The sequence below is a fragment of the Notechis scutatus genome, chromosome 1, assembly GCF_049901735.1.
Source record: "Notechis scutatus isolate UNSWTSFEM ecotype Mainland chromosome 1, rNotScu1.2, whole genome shotgun sequence".
Lineage (NCBI taxonomy): Eukaryota > Metazoa > Chordata > Lepidosauria > Squamata > Elapidae > Notechis > Notechis scutatus.
This window is the reverse complement of record NC_142009.1, coordinates 24,696,634-24,714,954: the sequence shown is the minus strand read 5'-3', so window position 1 is coordinate 24,714,954 and position 18,321 is coordinate 24,696,634. Positions and strand designations below refer to the sequence as shown.

Genomic DNA, 18,321 nt, shown 5'->3' with positions numbered 1-18,321 from the left:
TAAAAGGAACAGGTATCATCTACAAGGCACTGGCTGCAACATCATTTAATCAGAGCAGGCTTACTACAGTTCTTTAACAGATTGGAACCCCATTTGGAAGTGCCATTCCAAGCCTGCCTTTTATGTTCCAGCTTTACAAATTACAAGAAAATGGCAGCAGTTAGGCAGAAATTTTAAAAAAGGAACATTCATCCAACTTGAATGAATAGCAAATGCTTAAAGCTACAATGGCTCAATGAAAAGACCCACCAACCACTGACCTATGGCAGATCAGGGGAGAGGACAGGGCTGGTACTTTCATGCCTTTTCCACTAGACAGTGGACTGTTGAGATCCTGGTACTTCCTACGGATCCTTGCTTTTTTAAGAGATGGCAGGAACACACCTTATCCCCCAACCCAAAGACCCCTGGCACTATCAGTGCAGCAACACTGATAAATACAGTGATAAATTAATAATTAACTAGAAACCCAACCAAGCAGTTGAATTATTGCTAGAAGAAAACCATGAAGCTATTTCTCCCAGGGGAATGTCAAGAGGCCTCTTCCCCAGGCAACAGATTGCTAGCCAATTGATGGCTGCTGGACAATGCCACACAAATCTTCAACATCTGTGCAACAATCAGATTGCAGGCAGTGAAACATTCCTGACAAATAAGCATTAAGGGAAAGAAGTGCCAGGAACATGAAAGAGAGAGGTTTAGAAGGAAACGACCACTCTTAGGAAAGGCACAATGTTACCCATGAGGTGCCATGAACTCTGTCTCAAGGCTCCCGTTGCTTTCTAGAGGAGAAAAGGAGAATGTTGGCATCTTATCATCCTGATGTTTGCTGAGCTGCTGCAGAAGAATGTAGCACAGCTCTGTCAGTAATGGAAACAAGGTGGCACAATCATTCAAAGCCAAGACTACCTCATGGAGAGCCTCTAGACCCTGAAAAGGACAGAATGGAACATTGAAGTGTATTTCTCTTGGCTCTATTGTTGGTCCACTTAGCCCACTCTTGTTGACCTTGACTAGCAACAGCTCTCTGACTATGCAATTCTCCCAACTTGTTAAGAAATGAGTTGTCCACTCACTTTACCTATTTCCCAGCCATCCACAGAAAATCAGCCTCCCCATCTTAGATATACTGATTGTCCCTCAGTCTTGAATCCAGGGCTCTCACCCAAAGGCAGCTGCTGGTGTCATTTCTTTCCATTCTCATCCAGCTGAGCAAACACTTCAGGATAGAAGGACCACTATTTTTATAGGTTGCAAGCGATGCCCAGAGTTCCCTCTTTACTCTAGAAAAAAAAGTTGACAATTGAAAGCAATGGTAGTCTACCAATCCAGTACCAAGAATTACCATTCATGGAGATTCCCAAGACCCATGTCCCAAGAGAAGGGCAACTGGAAGTCTTGGAGTAGGTTCTTAGCAATATAGATAGTCATCGACTTAGAAATACAGGTAGTCCACATTTAGTGACAATTCAAAGTTACAATGACACTGAAAAAAGTGAGTTATAATACTTTTTCACACTTACAACCATTGAGGCATCCCCATGGTCACATGATCAAAGTTCTATTCTATTCTATTCTATTCTATTCTATTCTATTCTATTCTATTCTATTCTATTCTATTCTATTCTATTCCATGCCTTTTATCTGACTGTTGCCTAGTCTCCTCCTCCTCCTCCTATCTCTCAAAGACATCTCAAGAGCTCAAAATCTTTCCGCTGCTCTTCCACTTTACTCTTCCTGCCTCTTTGTTGGTTCTTCAATGAGCTATAAGGAGAACAAAGGAGAACAAAGATGATGTCTACATACTATTTTTACAGGGTTATGTTGATTGGTGTGGTGGTGTCAGACTGGAACTGGGAACCTTAATTTGACCATGGAACTCACTTGATGATATTTTACCCACCTCAGAAGGATGGAAGGCTGAGTCAACCTTGAGCCTGGTGAAATTCGAACTGCCAAATTGCAGTCAGCTGGCAGTCAGCAGAAGTAGCCTGCAGTACTGCACTCTAACCACTGTGCCATCGCAGCTCATAATGATTAAGGCCAGTCCTATGCCTACCACTCACTTGTCTTGAAGCAGGGGTTGCTCCAAGAGAGAGAAGCAAACTGCTTTGCGATGATGCTCAGCCAAAATGCAGATGGCCTGGGCCAGGAAGTGGCGCTGAGCTGAGTCTTCAGAATATTGCCAAAAGGAACAAATGATGTCTACGATATTGTAAACCTGAAAAAGGAGAAGCCATCATCACCAAGGAAATTATATCTGTAGCTTTTTTTCATGACTGGAATGTATTTTTGACAAATGTGAGCCTAAAGCAAATTATGTAAGTTTTATTCTTTTAAGAAATCTCTATAAAATACTCCAAATTCACTAGCAACTCTGAGTTTAAGAAAGATGCTAAGATCATAATCCTTCAGGAGTTAACCTGCAAAGATTTTGACCTGGTAGTCTGGGTGTGGGCGTGAATTTGACAGACAGATGCTTCTGGAGTCCCAGGTGGCAATCAGGTTAAGAAGCACTGAAAAGTTCATCTCATAGACATCCCATGACCACATCTAAGCCAATCGTCCAAAAGGTGCTTTTTAAAAAGGCAACTGGACATTTTTTGTTTTTCCTTGAAGATGTTTCACTTCTCATCCAAGAAGCTTCTTTAGTTCTGAAGAACTGAAGAAGCTTCTTAGATGAGAAATGTCTTCAAGGAAAAACAAAGTCCAGTTGCCTTTTGAAAAAGCACCTTTTTGACAACCATGAGCTGGATGACTGAGAATCTCCACAGATATCTAAGCCAATTGGATTTGGCAGCGGTCACATATGCTTCAGGCACATCATGAATTGACAACAAAAATATACCTTCCGTTGGGCTACCCTTACCCTTTAGGTGTACCAGAAATTAGGGCCTGACCACTTGAAGGAGTACCTGCCTCAATTGGAACCTATCTGCACCTACAAGGTTAGCAGGAGAAGCTCTTTTAAAGGACCTCACATTTCCAGTTCTGCTTCTCAGTCACTCGGGCAAGGGTCTATCTATGTTGTTCACAAGCTGTGCAATGTGCCCCTTGGAAATACACTCAGATCCTATTTTCCCGCTTTCGTAAAAGGTGTCAAGTTCTTATTTTAGCCATACTTTTAAAATTTGAATGAGATAAGAATGTTGTTGTTTTTTATCAGCCTTAAGAAATAAATAGCAGGGCAGGAGTAAAATTTCCTTGCCAGCCAACTGTTGCCAGTCATCCTATAATCAAGGGATGGATAGATTCTTTTTTTTTTTTTTTTTTTGCTATGTACATGTATACATCTGAACTAGACTCTGTTGTTTCTCTGTGTCATACAATATATGTGGGTATATGCATAATTATGTATGTATGTATGTATGTATTCATTTATTTATTTAGTCATGTTTATGTAGTGTATATTGGAGTGGGTGAGCCCTATGCAATGAAATTTCATGTCAATGTACGCCAATTAATGTAGATTTAGAATAACAATAAAGCTATTCTAAATTCTAAGTTCCAACCTGTGGCCATGCATTGTTGTTGAATAGCAACTCCCAGCATCCCTCCCTATCAGCCAAACTGCTGAATATTGCATTTGAACGAGATCCAGGCTCATCGCTCTTGGCCTAGTTTCTTCAGATTTAGGCTTTACCTTGTCTTTTAGATCTGGCCGCCGTTCCTTCACAGCCACCTCAAACCACAGGAGGGCAGCCTTGTCACAGGCACAGTTCACAGTCCTCAGTTGCTCCAGCAAAGTGTGCAGGAAGGTTAGGATTCCTTGGAGAGGCAGGACACGGCTGACAGTCTGTAACAGGAAGTAAGGAGAGAAGGCTCAAAGGAGCTTCATCTTAAGCCAGAGCAACGTCACTTCATCCTTTCTTGAGCATACACTGTGAACTCACACCGAGCATGGGCAGAACATTTCCCCCTCTAATATAGGGTTGTCAAACTCAAAGCCCACGGACTGGATGCAGCCCACGGGATGTTTAGATCTGGCCTGCGGGGCTGCCCTGGAAACAGCAAAGGACTGGCCCGCAGTGCCTCTGCCAGCAAAAACGGAGCTTGGGAGGGCCACCGTTTTCTCTGGCAGAGGGTTGCAGGAGGCCATTCCGGCCGAAAACGGAGTTTGGGAGCCCGTTTTCACTGCCAGAGTGCTCGGGCCACAACAGACGCCCCTGACACAAGTGACGTCAAGCTGGCCATACCCAACCTGGGCACCGCCTCCCTAGCCCCCCAAAGGTCAAACAACCCTGATGCAGCCCTCAATGAAATTGATTTTGACACCCCTGCTCTAATACATCAACAGCTTTTGAGGATCCCAAAGGATCTCTTCCACCTCGCATGATTTAGTTTGGATCTGTTAACTCTTCCAGGTACCCCAGATAAACCCAACCCAATTATAAGTACAAACTCTATCTTTATTGTAAGGCTATAGTAACAGAATTTTGCAAGACTGAAAGTATTTCCCCCTCTTCTTTTTTTAACTCTCTGGAAAATTAGGGAGGGTCCCTTATGAAGTGCTTCCTTTACCCGTCTCCTGGGCACTGAGATATCTTTTACATGATGGTTGTCTGGTTTGTGGCTTTTCCTCCTGTCTCCCAAGGTCATTCTCCCATATCACTGTTGTGGGAAATTGTCATTTTATACTGTGTATCCAGCTAGGCTATAAGTGATCTGACTCTTATAAAAAAAAAAACTACCAATTTTCTGGGTTTATTTTCTCCAAGTCAGATGCCTATTTTTGAACAAGATTTTGGTAATAATTCAACACTAGGTGGGACAACAAAACAGGCAAGATCGTATTATCTATGTGGACCAGGATGAAAATTTCATTTTATTCTGACTTGTACCTACATTTTTGTTCTTATATTTTGTTGAAGTTCTGAGAGCAACCTTCTCCAACCTGGGTACCCACAGTTATATGGACCTCAGCTCCTAGAATTTGCAGCCAACATGGCATCAGGTGAAAATTCTGGGAGGTGATCCACACATTTGGAAGGTGCTCCAGTTGGGGAAGACTACCTAAGAAACTTCGATGAAAAGCTGGTATCTTCAGTTTCTTAATCTATACTAATTCTATCAGCAGCAACACATACTGTACGCTATATCAGGTCCCTTGCTATAAACTGACAACTCCCTTTAAGACTCAGAGAAAGATGCCATGAATTGTTTTCTACTACAACAGTCCCCAACCTTTCCAGCTTGGTGGCCTGGCCTGGCACATGTGTGTCTGTGTGTCTGACAGTGGCAGGTGTATACACACACATCTCCATTTGTGTGAATGGTGCTTGCGCATGCTCCCCCCACTCATACAAATGGAGCTTCACACAAGTGGAGGGTGCTTGCACTTGTCCACGAAGTTCCACTTGTGCGAACAGAGGACACAAGTGGATGGTGCTTGTGCTCATGTGCAAAGCTCCACTCACGTGAGCACCTTCCGCTCTCACGAGTGGAGCTTCGTGCATAAGTGCAAGTGCCCTCTATCTGCACAAGTGGAGCTTCACGCATGAACGCAAGCAACCTCCACTCATGCAAGCGGAGCTTCATGCCCGCGCACTTGCCTATTTCTCTATGGCTCCATTTCAAACAGGCTGCAGCCCTGGGGTTGGGAACCCATGCTCTACAATATCCTAGTGTGTGAAAGTCAGTCCCCATTAGAATCCACTGGCAGTTTCTAATTAGAATCCCCATTAGAATCCACTGGCAGTTTTGTCCAAACATCTGCAGGTATTCATGCACACAGATATGCAGTCACACACAAGAAATTGTTCAGTTTTTAGTACTTTGGCTAACTGGAGAGAAGCAGTGTGCATCGTCTCAGTACTCTCACTTTGAAGGTCCCTTTGAATGCAATACAATCGCTGTTGGTTGACACGCACTTTGGGCTCATGCAACTTTGTGGCTCCTGAAAGAACAAGGAAGGAGTTGGCTGAATATTATGCTCTATTATTCCATGTTGTAGCTATAAAAAATTTTTTCATAAGTTTTAGTAGTATAGCAACGGTGTATCACAATTTGAAAATGTATCTCCCTATAATCAAGGGAAGGACAATGAAGCAATGAATAGCATTCCCATCACTAAGTGAAGCAGATGTCAAGCAAAACATCGCATGACCACATCACTTAGCAATGGCAGTCCCAGCAGTCTCAGTTGCGGTCATTACGTAACGACCGCATGCTTCTCCTGCCCTCCAGAAATTGCCTCTGCTTCAATTTCCCCCCTCTTCCCTATCTACTTCGTTCACCTCCATCTCTGAGAGCCATGGGGGTGCAATGGTTAGAATGCAGCATTGCAGGCTAACTCTGCCCAATGCCAGGAGTTCGATCCTCACCGGCTCAAGGTTGACTCAGGCTTCCATCCTTCTGAGGTAGATAAAATGAGGATCCAGATCATTGACGGCAATATGTAACTCGCTTAGAGAGGGTTTGAAAGCACTATGAAGTAGTATATAGGTCTAAGTGCTATTGCTATTGCTATTGCTACCTCTGCTCTTTTGGCCACCCTGAACAGCAGGGCTGAGATGAAAAGGCCAATGTATTCTGCCACCATCCACCACCCTGCAGGAGTTTAGAAATCCTTTGGGCAGAAGGATTGGAAATGAAGGACTGGAAGCTACCAAGCTTTCTATGTATGTTTTAGAGTTGCCACTACGATTATAGCAAATGTGAGCTGGTCACTCATGCACCCAAATATTCATCATGTTACCATGGAGATGTTATGATGTTAAGTGTGAGAACCAGTCGTAAGTTCAATTTTTCAACAACTTTATAACTTTGAACGGTTGCTGAACCATTGGGATGTAGCCCAAGGACAATCTGTTTTGAACATGGGCCCTACACAGAATTCTAGTGGCTTGAGATGACTGAATGGTTCATTCATTGAGGGTGCAATCCTATGTAAGTTTACACATGCAGACAGGGGTGGGATTCAAATTTTTTAACAACTGGTTCTGTGGGCGTAGCTTAGTTTGTGGGCGTGGCTTGGTGGTCATGTTATTGGCTGGGCGTGACCAACTCAATATCCTCACATCAAGGCATGCATCTCCTTGCCTGGCCTCTCATGACTGTGGGGATGCTGCAACAGTCGTAAGTGTGAAAAATGGTCATAAGTCAATTTTTTCAGTGCCATTGTAACTTTGAATGGTCACTCCACACAAGCAAAGTACCAAGGAAGGAGGGAAAAAAACTCCAGAGAAGTTCCTGAGACAGGAAGTCTAGTCCTGCCAAGAATATAATAAGGGTTAACCGAGAGGCAGTTTCTGTAAGCAACACCAGAATGTTTCCTTCCTGCCTTCCTTACAGGATTAGGCCAGTAATTTCTTCTAACAACCGGTTCTCCGAACTGCTTAGAATGTTAACAACCAGTTCTAGCGAATAGGTGCGAACCGGTAGAATCCCACCCCTGCATGCAGAGCTCTTCCATTGTTAAACTCACCTTTGATGTTTAGCAGGAGTCGAATGCAATTACCAGCACTATGACGAATGGTGCCCAGTGTGTCATAAGTGAAAGGGCCCAACAGTGCCATCAAGTGGCTGAACTGGTTCTGAGAGATCTGTGAAAGATTATTTTTTTAAAAGGCAATGGGTTGCTAAACTTCGATTAATCTTACAGAATAAGCCAGTTTGCTGGAAGTAACCATTTCAAAAAGCTACTTTTGCGAAACTTGGACCAATCTTCATGGAAATATTTCCCCCAACATACAAGAATACATACCCCCCTGGGAATAGTGTGCTGGGCCAGGCTTAGCTTGACAGATGCTGGGCCATACTCACAGAAGTGTTAGTCCTCGGGCAATGAGCTTTCAGTAGATGGACAGCAAGCTGCATAGCCCGAGCCCGCTCCCATTCATGCTCCGACACGAGCCAGTAGCTCAAGAGCTGTGGAGAAGATGGAAGGCTACATTATCGTCCACCATTAGAATCTAGGGTTATTCACCGAAATTAAATGCAGTGAGAGTTTGCACCAATAAAAAGTGATGTTTCTTTAGATAATGTGTAGAATTTGCTGTCATATAGCTTTAAATAGTTTTTAAAACAAACTAGATAAATTAATGGAGGCCTAAATTACTGCTGTTCTTGATGACACTACATAATCATAGACACCGTTATTTAAATAAACATGAAGTTCTTCTGTCCAACTCACCTGGAAGATCTGCTGGAACCAGTCAGAAAAGTCATTCTCTCCTGATCCTGGCTCCAGTAAGGTCTCCATCAACTCTGACAAGGAAGCTAAAGTACCAGTATATAGAGTCTGAAATGCAGAAGACAGTAGTACTTATTAGTACAAAAAAAAAGAAGGGGATTACAAAGACCCCTCAATCCACAACTACTTACCTGACTGGCACCTTCTGCAACCCCCAAAGGAGGAAGAGCAAAGACATGGCTCAGACAGGCCTCTGCCAGCTTCCAGTTCTCCTCAGGGCTCAGCATTTCTGGTACCTTGCTGAGGAAACAATAATACTCTGTTTAAAAAGCAGTTCCTTGACCTTTTCAGTTCCTGAAGCAAATAAAGCAGAACTTCACTGGGGCACATTATATGACCCAGTCACTTTCCTTTCCTTTCTTTTACTGTATCAACCTCTCACCAGAGGTTCCAAAGTCAGAACAATCAAAAACTCTTATTTGCTGGTTCAAATGTCCACATTCCCCAACTGATGCCAATTATGGTCAGTAGGCGCCTCCTTGTTGTGAATGCCCACATTTAGGACACCTTCAGTATATGATATCCAAAAAGCAAAGGGTTTCTTAGTAGCACCTCCTTATTTACATATGTACCAGCCATCAAATGGACAGAAATCAAAGAAATGCCAAGTTCCAGAGATTAATTTCTGACTTGGTAAGTGGCAGAGGGAGGTAATGTCCCTTCCTCTGGATTCACATAACAACTTCTTTTACAATGCAGTTAAAGATCTACTAGCTGAATCACAAAATATCAAAAACCTGGATCATGGTTTCAAAGATTCAATGTATTGTGTTAATTCAATTATTTAGTTTCACCTGTTTGTCCAAACCCAACCAATGAGGGCTTCTCATTAACTGGAGGTGAGGATATGGCATCTGTGCATGTTTTAAGGCATTTTTGTGTGCCAGAACTAAAGGTAGACTATGACACCTGGTTCCTCAATCTTTATTTGGGCTTTGATTGGTCCATGTAAGACTGATCTTAAAAAGAAAGTCATAGCAATGGGTACTTGCCTCAAGTGCCGAAGAGTAACCATCACCTGCTGACAGACAGGAGTTACAAGCACCTCCAGGGACTCTGTTTTAACAATATTCTGGAGCAAAAAGCATAGGAGGGAAATAAATTGGGCATGATTTAGATTGGAATCCTTTTGTTGAGTTCCCAAACAACATTTCTCAGTAAGGAACATTCTAGAATAAGCAATTGGGGTTTTAGGCAATAATACAGCCCCAGAAACTTTCCAAAGATGTCATCACATAGTCATTTTAAGAATAATTGGGAAGGGTCAGTGATTATTGTATGAGATTGACTATATTTAATTTTAATGACATGTAAATTTATGAATTCAAACATAAATTTTGTCCTTTTTTCCTTCCTTCCTTCCTTTCTTCCTTCCTTCCATCCATCCATCCATCCATCCACCTGTCTAACCAGAAGGAACTCAGGATGGAGTGTAAGAATAAAACCTTGATATGATTAGAGAAAAGAACATTAAAATGAAAGTTAAGCCCTGATATAATTGGGAATAATAAATAATAAATAATAAACTTTGCATCTATAAATCAACCACATTCACTTGCCAGTCATTTGGCAAGTGTGGTCCTTGGCATGGAAGAATTTGTTTGAGGCAAAGGTAACTTTGCAGGATCCAATCTGGGTTGCTTACCAGGATCCAGAGGTTTTGTCTTCCAAGCTTTCAGGACCATTCCTATCACGAGTTCAAAAGTTTGGAAGACAAAACCTTCAAAGTAGCCACCCTCTACAGCGGGGGTGTCAAACTCGATTTCATTGAGGGTTGTATTTGATCTCAGGGGGCTGGGTGGATGTGGCCAGAGGCACCGTTGTTAGGAATGTAAGTCACCTAACAGTTGGGTTGGAAAATATATAAACCAGGATAGACATTTTAATACTGTTTCTTTAAGGGAATGCTAAAATTATAATTGGGTGTGGTTCCCCAAACGGCCATAAGGAGCCAGAAACCTGGGTTGTTCTGTTCTGTTGTTGCTGAGAGTGTTGCTTTCCTGCATTTCCCTATTGACTGTTACTGATCATCGTTATTCTTGGATTTGATGTAAGTCTGTTACTGAACTGTTTTTGATACTGGACTTTGTTATTTGGATTATCCCTGGACTGAAAACTGACTGCTTTAACTGTGAATGACTTGGACTGTTTTGTTGGACTTTGCTTAACCGTTTTAATTGGAAGTAAAAACCTACATTTTTACTATACAGTGTATCTGTGTGCTGGTTGTGTGTTATTCTTCACCACTTTCACTACGTCTCCCTGTGTGTGCTCATTCTCCTAACAGGGAATTACCTCAACAACTGTGGGCTGGTCTTTCACTATTTCCAAGGTGACCCTGTGGGCCAGAACTAAGCACCCCATGGGCCATATCTGGCCTGCAGATGTTATGTTTGACACCCCTGCTCTACAGGGAAGGAGAAGCCAATAAGCAAAAATTCTAATGTCCTTTCAGCAAGAACCACAGCCAGAACAAAAATCACATGGTAGAGCTTTCCATCTCTTTACAGTAATTTTCCTAAGACTAGGTATAAGAAATCCCTTTAAGTGACCTTTTGCAAGCATCGTCAAGTATTTTAAATAAAATAAACAAACTGTACTCACCATGAAAAGGTCAAGCAACACTCTTTTTTGAGGCAACTGGAAGACAATGGAATCCCTTTTGCTCTGCATGGAAAGGATGATTTCTGACACACACTGGGCAAAACTCAGAACCAGCTCAGCATCATTGGCCCTCTGAATGGAAGTGGGAAAGGGAGATGGAGGCTGACTCCAAGAGGAAATAACAGATAACAGATAATCAGAGTTGGCAGGGACCTTATAGGACATCTAGACCAACCCACCGCCCAAGCGGGGGACCCTACACCATTTCTGACAAGTGGCAGCCCAGTCTCTTCTAGAAAGCCTCCAGTGATGGAACTTGGATTAAAGAACAGGAAGGAAGCACGGAATAACCAAAGGACCACCCTTCCTGAGTAAGAGACAACTGACAGTCTTGCTTATAAAGAGAGGCTCAGCCAATCTCACTGTACACATGTTGTACTCTGACAATAAAGGTTTGAATCTTGAATAAATAGTGATTTAATCTGTAGAGCTTCAATCACCCTTATCAGTCCTGTGGGGAAGTCCTGAAGGCCCTCTGAACACCACCACAAAGGAACATCAGCGCTTCCAAAAGATAGGACCATAGAATATATTCTATCAATCAACCAAGATTTTTTCATAGATGAAATTATGTTATACCTTTTAGGAACTACCTTTTTTGACTTACATAATGACCTAATGCAATAAGGTAGCCAGCAAGTAGATATCTTATTGCAAACATCCATTCAAGTGTTGGGCTGGGTGGCATGTAAACACAGATCTCCTCCTGTAACTTACACTCTTTGTGATTCCAGAACTCACTTCTCCATCTTCATTCCGAAAAGCATGCTCTCAAAATCCAATGCCACCAATTAAATGAAGCAGACTCCTGCTACCCTGGTAGCACAGTAAGGCAAATAACTCACCTCTGGATTGTTTAGTGTCATATAATGGTGTAGGATCCTTGGCACAATGTCTTTGGCCAGATGAGGCATTAGCAGCTCCTGAGGAACACGCAATGTCACACTACCATATAATAGAAGGAGGGTATTCATCACATGTTCTTTTTCTGGCTGAGGCAAGGCCTATAGATGAAGAAGAAGACCAACTCTAATAGCAGAGCCATATTCTGCTGGGGTCCCAAATTTATTTCAGGGAAAATTAATCATCATCATCATCTAGCTAAGAAAATTTATTGTGTCTGACTCAGAAAAAACCTGAGAATTGTAAAATCCTGCTCAAAGAAATTAAAATCCAAGCTGGAGTTTAGGTCTTCTGCACCTCTCTTTTTAGGCTGGCAAACCAAAGAGACAGACACAAAGGCCAAAGGTCATGTGAGCTTGGACTTCTGGGAATTGCAGTGCCAACACATAGAGAAGGTACCTGTGGAGGGGAGCTAAGCCTAAATGATTACATGTGTTGCATCATCTGGACTATCTAGGTCTGACTGAAACATGCTTTAAGCATGTTCTTTTAACAGGGCGCCATGTTCTCATATGGCCAGCTTCCCAGTTGCTAGTCAAGTAGACCAAGAACATAGCATGAAGTGGTAAATCTCCAAACCTGGCCAATCTGAAAGCAAGCCAAATCTTTTCCCTCAGAAATCTCTTTCTCAAAGCAACGTAGAGCTTCTAGCACCGCCACGAGCTGCCCCTCTGCACAGTATGCCAGACACCAGCGAACACCCTGAGGACAGAGAAGGGGTAGCCAGAAAACAGAAGAGCTTCTCTGTCAAATCCAGTTTCCCCACTTAGGATCTTTTTAAGCCCATTTTCTCACTCCTAGAGAAATTGAGCTAAGTAGATCATTCTGTTGTAGGCCCTGCCATCGTGGAAGAAATCAAAAGCGTTTTTAAAATTAACAGTAAATGTGACCTGTGTTTTACTCTGCTGCTTTTCTCTGACTTAATAATATTTGAAAGTGTGTCCTCTTCTTCTCTCCAGCATAGACAACAAGTCTTCTATTAAAGCAGAACCCAGTGGCAAAATAAAACCCAGAACAGAGCAAAAGAGAACCCTGTGTGATTTACAACAATAACCTCTTCTGAACAGGTATATTCTTCCAGTTATATCAAATGGAATATAGAGAGCAGAATGCTATTTAATTCCAGTAAAGACATACTTAAAAAACACAAAAGTTATTCCCAGAACATCAGAATACAGAGTCAGAAAGAGGATTAGGAAGGAATACCAAATACAGTAACATCAACATGTACTGCATGAGCAAGGCAGGCAACATTATAACAGAGGAAATATAGAATTCTCATTAATTTGGAGTAGACTGTGGTTCTTGCCTTTCGCTCGGCTTCCTCAGTATAATCTGTATGCAAGAGCAGGTACAGGAGCTGCTGGGTCACCGCACCTACATCCCCTGTAGCAGAAAGAGCAATTCCCAAAGTCTTGTAGTGGAAAACCTGGAGGAAAGAAATGAAACAGCCGGAGGATCTTTGAACATGGTCTAAAGAAACCCAGACCCATCCAGAACCAATATCCCATGTGTAGGCTTTCATTTTCAGAATTCTCAACAATGGTCACAATAGTGGAAGATTTACCATAGGTGAAATCTACACGTTTGAAGGGTTTCTAGGCTGGGGAAGGTTGACATAGTATTAGTGTATGAGTAACAGGGTGGAACGGGTTAGCCTTTTTATGAAGGACATCACCAATATTCTTTATCACACTGACTTTTTCTTTAGCGGAGTTGTGATAGACGCCCATCTGCTTCATGAGTTCCTGCCCCAAGATTAGGTTCCAGCCTTCTTCCTGGTTTCTCTGTAAGGATTTATTCAGGAACTGTGGAGGCATCAGGAGAATGAAGGTCCTTAGAGAGGGTCATCAGTGCCATGGCAAACGTTCATGCTCACATCACTGGGGTTACCTCCAGTAGCTTCTGCTCCCAGGCTGCTGGTGACAATGTGTACTTGCTGTGGCCTTTGGGGAGAGCACAGGAGACCAACATTAACCAGAGAACCAGGAGGACATATGGTTCTTTTTAAAGCCCTTTGGAAATGAGAAAAATTTCCATAAAAAGATGGGTACCAGATGGATACCTATCTAAACTACTGAAATGAACCATGCCAACTACACATTAAAAAGCCATCACTTCCATGAATTCCAAACATGTTGGTGTTCGGTAAATCCTTGATTTGGTGGTTGGATGAGCCTAACACTGGTTTTTCTCCACTGACCTCTCTAAGGATATTTGGGCAGGTAAAAGAACAAAATCATTTTGATTTCTCAATATTGGGCTTGTTGGCATGGAACCTTGGTTTCAGAAATAAACTTTTTTGTCTTGAGCTGTCATATTCCTGCATTGTGGAAAGATTTACAGCTGCCATAAATACCAGTACCTATGATTATGTCTGACATCCAGTGTTTATAATTGATGGCACAGAACAAGTGTTGGAATCTTATTTTCCAACCCATATATTGCTTTAGCCAGTTAGGGTTAACTGTGGCTAATTGAATTATCTGAACCTGAAGTAATCCCCATTCTTGTTTAGCACAGTGTTTTTCAACCTTAGACATTTTAATATGTGACTTCAACTCCCAGAATTCCCCAGCAAACATTGTTGGCTGGGATATTCTAGAACTCAAAGTCCACACATCTTAAAACGGCTAAGGTTGAGAAACACTTATTTAGTACCTACTATACTAAAATTTAGAACCAAGGTTAATTGTCAATTGTTTTATTTGTAGTAGTTGGAAATTCAGACCATTCCGCCTTAGCAAAGCTACACATCATGACTAAGACTTTTTTATACAATTCTTCTTACTGCCACATTTGCGATATAAGAAGCCAGGACATATATTCTGAGATTACTATGTTGTACTGTGCAAACTATGTTTGATTTAAATGGAATTTTTATCAACATGTGAAGAAGCAGTGCTCATATTACTATATTTCATTTAGTGACAGTTCAAAGTTACAACGGTTCTGGAAAAAGCAACATGACCATTTTTCACACTTATGATCATTGTTGCATCCCCATGGTCACATGATCAAAATTTGGATACTTGACAACTGGTTCATATTTATGACAGTTGCAATGTCCTGGGATCATGTGATCAGCTTTTGCAACCTCATGGCAAGCAAAATCAATGGGGAAGCCAGATTCATTTAACCAACTTAACAACTGCAGGGATTAACTTACCAACTATGGCAAGAAAGGTAATGAAATGGGGCAAAATTCACTTAACAAATATCTCGCTTAGAATAATAAATTTTGGCTCAATTATGGTCACGAGTCGAGGACTACCTGTATATACTTTGGTCAGGTGCAATATTTGCCTAAATACAGGAATGATTTTCAACTGGATAGAGAACTGTATACAGTACTAATGTTTGCATGAATGTTTTTTATACAATCCAGCACTCTGTTTTTGTAGGGTCCTGGATCATATGGGCAGCTATGCACATGTTCAAAGCAAACTAAATAAATTTCTCCTTCAAATTTCCCAACTGAATATTTGCAAGTTAGGAAGGGTATGGCTTGGATTTAGAACATGGTATGCAGTCCCATTGTCTGGTTAAAATTCTCCATACGTTAATTAAATACTGTATGTTAGAAGGATACAGAAAACTGCAGATGACAAGATCTCTTTAGTTTCATTCATCTCACCTTCCAGGTAATGGGCCAGGAGGGGCACTTCGACCCACCAGTGTTCACCCACACCCTTGTAGAGTTCTGGGCGCAAGGCACCTAGCAGGAGGAGTGCTGCAGTTCCTTGGCCGCCTCCTTCTAAAGGGCAAACTGCAAGAGCCTGCAAATTAGGACAACAAAGGGAACGTGAATTTATATCCAATTTTTCAAAATCTTTCCCAATGCTGCTCTAATCATATTTGAAAAGCATATTTTCATACTTTGAAAAGCAATTGGAGCTTTCAACTAAGTCAAAATGTAACCCACTATCTTCTGCTTTCAAACTAGGTATAATTGAGGGATTTCCCTCACAGATTCTGTCGCCCAACCTCTTTGCTGAGTTCATTACCATCCATCTAGTATGGGACTTACCCAACTACCAATAGGCTCTTCTATAGCCACAGGAATGTATTGTCTTTCTGTCCTTGAGAAGTTGGAAAGTACTTGGACATAAATGTGGATGTAAAAAACACTGCCCCACAGCGACACTTCAACAAAGAAACTGATAATATTACTTTCTTCACATATTATAATGCAAGTACTTTCAGGACAGCAAATGAAAACCAGTTTGGTCTAATGGTTAAGAAACTTGTAAGGGATAAATACATTTAAGTTGTATTTTCACTTACCGATAGAAACATCAATCTCTTGGAAGACGCATTGGTTTTCCATGAGGTTAATAATCCCATGGCCACAACCCCTCTGCCCCCACAAAAAAGAAAAGAAAAGAAACAGGTTGAAGAAGCTAGGTGTCTGGTCTCTCTCACAGTCACAGCTAACATGACTATAGAGAAGAATCCAGTAATTGGATGGTTTGGCAGACTTGCTGGACCAGCTGGAGTCCAGCAGATTGCCAGCTTTTGAAGGTTCATCCTCCATGCACCTTCAAATATCTATATAGATTATATATTGGAAAATAAATAGAAATGGCTTTTGTCAGTATAGTCTAGGCCTGGCCTTTGTGGCCATTGTTGGTTAAATGTGTTATGAAAATTCATCCTCTGAGTAGATCTTATCTGTCATTGGACTATTTTAGGAAGAACAGAAATCTGGGGAACTGATTGATGTTGCATCAAAGGAGACAAAATTCCTACAACAAGGCATGTGAAGTTGCAGGAGAGGTAAACCTGGGCCCTGCAGTTACATCACTTACTATAAGGCGAGCCATCAATCCTTGGGGAGTTGGTGAATCAACTGGGAGGTGGAGAGAAAAAAAGAGAGAGAAATGTGAACGAGGCAGAGAAGTACACAATTTCAGTAAATCATAAAGTGATAGAAACTGATTTCCTAGGTCTAATGACAATGTGGGAATTTATCTACTTTTATTTAGACATCAACTGACAAGTGGACAGGCCAATGGGCAGCAACAGATCATAATATGATAGCCTGAGACATTTATAGGTGGCTAATTGCTTCACAGCCAGGGAGATCTGCAAGACTTTCCTGAATCTCTTAGAAAACTGCAGATGCCTGAGCTTGTTTGTTTCTACCATCTCCCCCTATGAGGAATGAAGGAGCCCAGCTGAGTGTTAGACCTACTGGTACCCACCTGGCTCCAATGTAGCCTGTGTTGGAACAACCCACTTCAGTCGGTGTTCAGCTAGGAGCCGCAAGGCTTGGCACAGAGGTGTAGCCAAACTGGTGTAATGTGGCTGCATTAGATAGTTGAGCAACTTTTTCCATAATTCCTACCAGAAGGGAAAGAAGAGTTAAACACTTACAATCTGCTTCTTCTCTAGCACTGTCAAATCTCTCTATATGTATAGTATCTCTGTCTGACCGTCCATCCATTCTCATAGCATATAAATGACTTATTCAATAAAAAGATAAATGCACCTCATACATGCTCGCAGATATTTATTTTACCTACTGTAAAGATGCTTTTTTCCTAATAAATAAAAGGTTTAACCTGCTAAAATAAAATATGCTGTCTTAGGTTAAAAGAATCACTCAATACGTCTCTTCCTTCCTGACTTTCCTCTTAAGGCTTAAAGCCATTTAGCAGTGATGCCATCAGGTCAGACTTTGGTTGGCTGGGGAATTCTAGGAGTTGAAGTCCACTGATCTTAAAGTTGTCAAGATTGAGAAAAATCTGATCTGAAGGAAGCATGGCTGGCTTAAGTTTTCTGAAGTTAATCTGCACGTATTACTCTCAGAAGATTTCCTTCTCCTTGTACTAAGAGCATTAAATCCAGATTTTTACGTGAAATTTATCATTGCATCCCATTTGATCTTTCCCACTGTGCCAATTCCCCCACCCCACCCTGCAGAGGTGGTGTCCAACAGGTTCTGACCTGTTCTGGAGAACCGGTAGCGAAAATTTTGAGTAGTTTGAGAATTGGCAAATCCCACCTCTGACTGGAGATTTTACAGTATCCTTCCCCTGCCATGCCCACCAAGCCACGCTCACAGAACCAGTAGTAAAAAAAAAAATTTTGTTTCAGGTTCCTCCACAAGATGTCTCAATTTATATGGTAATACAAAAAGAAGGAACAAAATATCAAGGCAAATAAAGACCATTTATATGAATTTATATGAATGAATTTATGAATTTATGTACACACCACCACCATGACATGAATGAAGCAAAAGCTAAAACAAATGATTGCAAAGAAATTAAATTAATGGGCTTCTGACCTGACTTCTACCTCTTCCAGAAGTTACAGCGAAATGAAGAAGATCCACACTGACTCTCTCCATGGCCTTTTCCTTTAAGCCTCCCAAAGGAAGATTCCATGTTGGATGTGCCTGAAAGAAAAAGAAAAAATGGGATAGCCAACCATACCCAGGGTTTATACATCCTGCTAGATCAGGGTTCCCCAAAGTGGTCAGTATCAACCCCCAAAGGTCAAAAGGACTAACCCAGGGGGTTAATAAATGTCCGGGGATCAGTAGATGGCTG

The 18,321-nt window shown here is 41.7% G+C and overlaps 1 protein-coding gene across 1 annotated transcript; it reads right to left on the bottom strand.

The window, feature by feature from the left end:
* Positions 1-733: 733 nt before the first annotated feature.
* Positions 734-17,371, bottom strand: LOC148132705 (maestro heat-like repeat-containing protein family member 2A). Its single transcript, XM_087954690.1, has 20 exons — positions 17,286-17,371; positions 16,969-17,107; positions 16,573-16,613; positions 15,399-15,540; positions 13,655-13,707; positions 13,462-13,569; positions 12,993-13,190; positions 12,341-12,463; positions 11,704-11,862; positions 10,799-10,960; positions 9,183-9,266; positions 8,326-8,430; positions 8,135-8,242; positions 7,765-7,869; positions 7,427-7,544; positions 5,775-5,896; positions 3,644-3,796; positions 2,067-2,221; positions 1,166-1,283; positions 734-930 (listed from the first exon to the last, which is right to left on the bottom strand). The coding sequence occupies exons 2-20, from the start codon at positions 17,075-17,077 to the stop codon at positions 736-738; spliced, it is 2,358 nt and encodes a 785-aa protein (XP_087810816.1). The 5' UTR covers positions 17,078-17,107; positions 17,286-17,371; the 3' UTR covers positions 734-735.
* Between the last annotated feature and the right edge of the window lie 950 nt (positions 17,372-18,321).

Bases quoted from the DNA above. Each gene is read 5' to 3' on its own strand.
- LOC148132705 (XM_087954690.1), bottom strand. From the start codon at position 17,077: ATGCAGCCACATTACACCAGTTTGGCTACACCTCTGTGCCAAGCCTTG. The intron at 13,570-13,654 runs GTAACCCCAGTG...ATGCCTCCACAG, and splicing joins GGGAGCAGAAGCTACTGGAG to TTCCTGAATAAATCCTTACA. The intron at 8,243-8,325 runs GTAAGTAGTTGT...TCTGCATTTCAG, and splicing joins TTGCAGAAGGTGCCAGTCAG to ACTCTATATACTGGTACTTT.